The sequence below is a fragment of the Gopherus flavomarginatus genome, chromosome 5 (genome assembly GCF_025201925.1).
Source record: "Gopherus flavomarginatus isolate rGopFla2 chromosome 5, rGopFla2.mat.asm, whole genome shotgun sequence".
Classification (NCBI taxonomy): domain Eukaryota; kingdom Metazoa; phylum Chordata; order Testudines; family Testudinidae; genus Gopherus; species Gopherus flavomarginatus.
Genome location: NC_066621.1, coordinates 14,435,359 through 14,440,696, shown reverse-complemented (window position 1 = coordinate 14,440,696; position 5,338 = coordinate 14,435,359). Strand labels below are relative to the sequence as shown.

Below are 5,338 nucleotides of genomic sequence, written 5' to 3'. Positions count from 1 at the left end.
TCGCGCGCCGCCCGCCAATCACCCGCCGCCAACTCAGAGACACTGGCCAACAGGCGGCTTCGTTCGGCCTTCGCCGCAAGGCCTGCTGGGAGTTGGAGTTCCCTGACCCTGACAGCTGTTTCCGGAAACTTGACAGCTCACGTGCCGTGCCCAGAGCAGGGGGCTGGAGCCAGGGGACTTGGGGCCCGTTCCCAGCCCCGGGCAAAGTGTCGGGCCCAACCCAGGCCCTGTGATCTGTTCCTGTTGACTCCCTTTGTGACCTCAGCCAACCACTTCGTCAGAGTATCCCCATGTGTAAAATGGTAATCGTACCTACTGGCCAGGGATGTTTTGAAGCTTAATTAGTCACACAGTTTAATAAACATCGGGATTTGCAAGTGAACACCACCATAGAAGTGTATAATTCTATATGCCTAAATCATGTTACATGTATTGTGTTTGTTGTTGCATTAGCAGCAGGAGGGCAAGATCTGTTCTCTAACATAACTCAGTTCCACTCGCCTAAGTGCAATTGCCAGCAGACCAGGAAATCCAATTATGGTATTAACACTATTTCTAAAATGAGAGGACTCTTGAGAAAAAGGAGTACCCTTTGCTGATAAATAACTATGTGATTTATATAGGAGAGTCGTGTAGCATGGATTCTATAAGAGTAATTAATTCTGAAAAGGTGTAGAAGCATACAGAAACTCTAGGATAGCACTGGTAAAATAAATTAACTATAGGCATGCCTAAAGCTTTTATCACCATACTACCAAGTAGAATTGGCATAAAGGTTCTGGGAAAGTGTACTTCCAAATCAGTAGATAAAGCATATGATCAGTCACATATTGTTTATTATCAAAAAAAGAACCAAACCAATATTAAATTAAATAAATTACACAAACATTTTGAGCTGGTTATGCATCATGCAGGTATCAAATAAAGCTTCAAAGTAATTACATGTTAATATCACTAGACTTTCAGAGACATAAAAGGTCATTGGAAGTTTAGAATTTTCCACCCCAATGGACTCTCTTTCTGAATTTCTCTAGTTCCCTAGTTAAGATACCCTGGAAATGAAGTTTCTGAGCTGGCCACATAGAACCTTTGAAAGAGAAATGCAAGTCATGCTAACTTGTCATTCTGTTTTGTTCAGATTGGTGAACGTTGCCTTTGAAACTAATGTTTGGGGACACATAGGCTTGTCAGGGTTCTACATCTAAAACATTTGTGCTACTCAGTAGCAAAATGGTGACAGGAATTATGCTTTCAAAAATACCATCTGTCAGCTGCTGAGGGCTGCATTTGTCACCAGAATTGGCACTAGGCTACAGAAACCAAGTATCCCTCTACCTGAGACTTCAAGGTGGCAGAGTATGTAATTATTGCCACTATTTTCATGGCATCATTCTTGACATCCCATCCGGGAACTGCAAAGGAAACAATACATCCTTTGCACAGGGATCTGTCACTCTGAGGTTTCCTGTATTTGAACTGATACTTTGGCTGTCAGGCCTATGGGACTGTGAACTGAATCTTTAGCAGACACTCTCTGATTCCTGAATTGCAATTAGGAATATCACTAATTCAAAGTTAGGTCACCACAGAGCTTTTACTATAATTAAAAAGTCCCTTGTTCCGTTGCACCAAGCTGTTTGTTTATTCAAAACAGCAAGAAGAAGGAATGTTCGGGCAGCAGAGAAGTAGACCAAGAGTAATTAATTATGGTGCATTAGCCTCAAGGATAATTTGAAAGAATTAATGTTCTGATCTTAGCTTGTAGGACATGCCAGTTGCAGCAAAATTATGATTGTCTCACTAAGGTCAGAATGAGAAGTAACCTGTTTTTAGTGTGTTCTTCTTCTCCCATCTAAAGAAAATTGTACTTCTATTTGTTTAATAATTTTCTCCTGCACCATGTAATCAGAGACTGAGGTAGAGCAGTGATGACTTAATTAATGAGGTGCCACACAAAACCCAGGCAGCTCTGATGTTATAAGATGGAATGTTTGCATAGCCTGGATGAGTCATGCAGCTCTATTTTCATTGCAAGTGGGGAATAATTTATCTGGGAGCCACACTACAGCTGCATTTTCTTTCCCTGATAATGTTATCTCAAAGACCATTTTATCAGGGTGGTTTAAGAGTCTTTTATGAATTAAACAGATTTAAAACCATATAGTAAAACACAAAAGTGTTATTAACATCTTAGGTTATTAGAACAGAAATAACTTTTTAAAAGCAAATTTTCTTTACATTTATAAAGGCCATTATTTATTTTTGCATTCCCAAAAAACAGACTAGTCAGTTTCACATTTGCTTCTAAGCAGTTTCATTTTCTGGCCCTTATGCTTTATCCCAAGGCTGGAAACACCACAGGGGAAGGTTTAAAATCCAGACAAAAAACTGTTTTCATCAGAACTTTAAAAATATCATAGACAAAATTCTGCTAATCTTAATTTGTGCAAAATTGTTTTTCACAAAACCTGAATTTGGGGCCTAAATGTATTAATAAGTGTCCCTTTAATCCTCAACACACAGTATTTACATATATTTAAATACATTTCCTCTAGTCATAGGCTTCAGAGAATCAATATCGGGATGAAAGGAAGGAACTATAACAGAACTCTAAAATAGCAATAGTTATTAGCATCACTCACACTTTTATATATAAAAGTATTAGGATTTAAAAAAAAATTAAAAAGATCTCATCTGTCTATGGGTTATCGAGTCAGGCTTGTTTGCCCGAGAGGTAGATTGTCCTGGTGGCATCAGCTTGTGGTGATTTTTATTCAAATTCATATAACGCATGAGGGACCGGACACCATAGCAAACCCAGCAGATGAGCTTTCTCTTGTCACTTAAGTGATTACCTAAAATCTATTCACCTTGAAGCTCCAAGTTTGGAGAGGTTAGTGCTGGATATCACAAGAACTACTGACTCCTAGCATACCCAAAATATGCTCAAACTTTAATTATACTGCTCCTGAGTTATAGCATCATCAAAAACCATGGATGTTGCACTGAGCTAAAGGGTCTCTCTCTCCCTGTCCCTGAATTTGCTAGAGATGGACAAACTGGTTAGGAAAACCTGCTCACCCTGAAACACTTACCTATTTCCAGAACTGCCCAGAGCGGGTGGCAAGTGGAGCAATTTGCCCCAGGCCCCCATGAGAATATAGTATTCTATAGTACTGCAACTTTTTTTTTTTATGGAAGGGGCCCCCAAAATTGCTTTGCCCCAGGCCTCCTGAATCCTCTGGGTGGCCCTGCCTATTTCTAGAGTTGAATCTAAACTGAACTTTTTAGTAATGTCCAGATACTGAGAATAGGAAGAGGAAGCATCAAAACACCACAGGAATGGCTGCTCTCGTGATATTCCCAGACTAAAGGCCTGACCCAAATCCTGTTAAAGTAAAAGGCAAGATTCTCCTTGACTTCAATGGGCTTTGAATCAGGCCCTAATTCTGCCGGTGTTTTGAATAAGCTTTATTTTAACTACCCAAACGATTGGGAAGGCCAGTGTGTGCATATAACTCCCACCAGAGCTGGTAGGAGCTGTTGGTCATGTGAGCTAAGGGTGCCTGATATCCAAAAATAGTCTGAGCATGTAATACAGAGTGCAGCATTACTCCCATGCAGTGGTACCAAGGATTTTAGGGTAACAAAAATGGAGCACTGGCTCAGTAAATAGTAACGGGTAACAGACAGGACAGCGCAGGAGGTCCTCTAGGGTAATAGAGAATACAGAGGTGGTTTTGGGTGGAAGCCCCAAGAAATTCACAGGCTTAAATTCAGTGTGCAGATTCCCCAAAAGTCAATGCATGTTTTAAAATATTATCACCATGCAAACCTGCGTCACTGCATCTTGAGAGGGTTATTTTTGTGGTTGTGAATCAAAGCCAGGAAAGGCTTGTAAATCTCCTTATTTCACCTCATTGAAAAAAGGAAGGAGAATAAAGGTGATGCCTAGGTTATGCAATCCATATGACTGGGTATGTGAGTGGGTTCTGGAGGAGGAGAGACAGAGATAGGGTTGACAAGGATGCTGAATATTAATAATCCTTCTGCCTGGAGGCACTTGCCATTAAATGAAGTTGCTGCTCTTCTACAGATGAACGTTATTTCCTGAGTTCCTGCTTCTGTTGTGTTCTGCTACTTGCTCCAAGAGTCTGTTGCTCTGAATTCCACACACAGAGGGAAGGAGGAGAGAGGATATCAGGAGGAGAGGTGTGACGGCCCCTCGCCTCGCAAACTCACTGCTACCCTGGGTTGGAAGCACAGAAAGACTGCTCTGTGCACCACTCAGACAGGGGAAGCATCTTCATAAAGGAATATGTGAGAATAGTCAGTTCCGGAGGCTTTGCCAGCCCTTTAACATTCCCCCGGGCACTCACAGAGCTGTCTGGGCCTCCGACCGGAACATGGTTCCAAACATCTCCTAAAGGGACAACAAGATGGGTTTGGTTAGAACGGTGCCACCAATTTACATATGTTGGTGTCCAACCACACAGCCACTACATTTGATCTCCATGTCTCTACCCAGCCTTACACCTTCTTCATTTCCTTTTGAGAGGTAAAGCTCAGGAAGGTTATTGGCATTGTGGCTGCCTGGTTTCTAGGGTTTCCTTTGCATTGTTCCTTAATAGGCTGAAAAGGTCAATTTTCCAATGACTGTCTTTCTCGTGCTAGACCCTCAACGGATGCAAACAGTGTAGCCCCTATAAAAGTCAATGGAGGTACACTGATCTATACCAGCTGAGTGCTTGGACCAAGATCTAGTGATAGTCCTTATGCTCCACACTCTCCAAACTTTGGAGGCCTTCAGGACCTGAACTTTGTGGCACAAGCCCATCTCTAATATGAACCCAGGAGTTCCTCTACTGGAATCGACCATCTAACCCAGTATCCTGTGACATTGGCCAGTGCCTGATGTTTCAGAGGAAGACATAAACCATCCACCACAGTGTGTAATACCGGGTTTCTTCCGGTCCTCACCCCACCCCACAAGCTTCTGCATTTAAGCATGAGGACTGAGAGCCCTCCAGCCTCCAGGCACATGACAGATAAAAGGCTGCAGACGCAGCAGCAAAAGATGAATGAGTCTCTCATGAGAGGAAGGACAGTCTTATAGTTAAGGCACTAGACTGGGAGTCAGGAGATGCGGGCTCAGTTCCTGCTGCTGCCACAGACTGACCTCCCTGTGTGACCTTGGGCCACTAACTTCCTTACTCTGTGCCTCAGCTTCCCAGCTGCAAACTGCATAATACCTCTCCCTCTCACCCACCCTTGGTCTGTTTCATCTATAGTGGTTCTAAGCTCTACGAGGCAGGGGCTTATTATGTGTATGTACAGC

The 5,338-nt window shown here is 42.5% G+C and overlaps 1 protein-coding gene across 1 annotated transcript in view; it reads right to left on the bottom strand.

The window, feature by feature from the left end:
• Positions 1–818: 818 nt before the first annotated feature.
• The window catches only part of SLC26A9 (solute carrier family 26 member 9), a 49,084-nt gene continuing 44,564 nt past the window's right edge, over positions 819–5,338 (bottom strand). Inside the window, exon 21 of the mRNA XM_050952334.1 lies at positions 819–4,423. Within this exon, the coding sequence (XP_050808291.1) occupies positions 4,376–4,423 (48 nt within the window). The 3' untranslated portion in view covers positions 819–4,375. The remainder of the gene's footprint in view (positions 4,424–5,338) is intronic.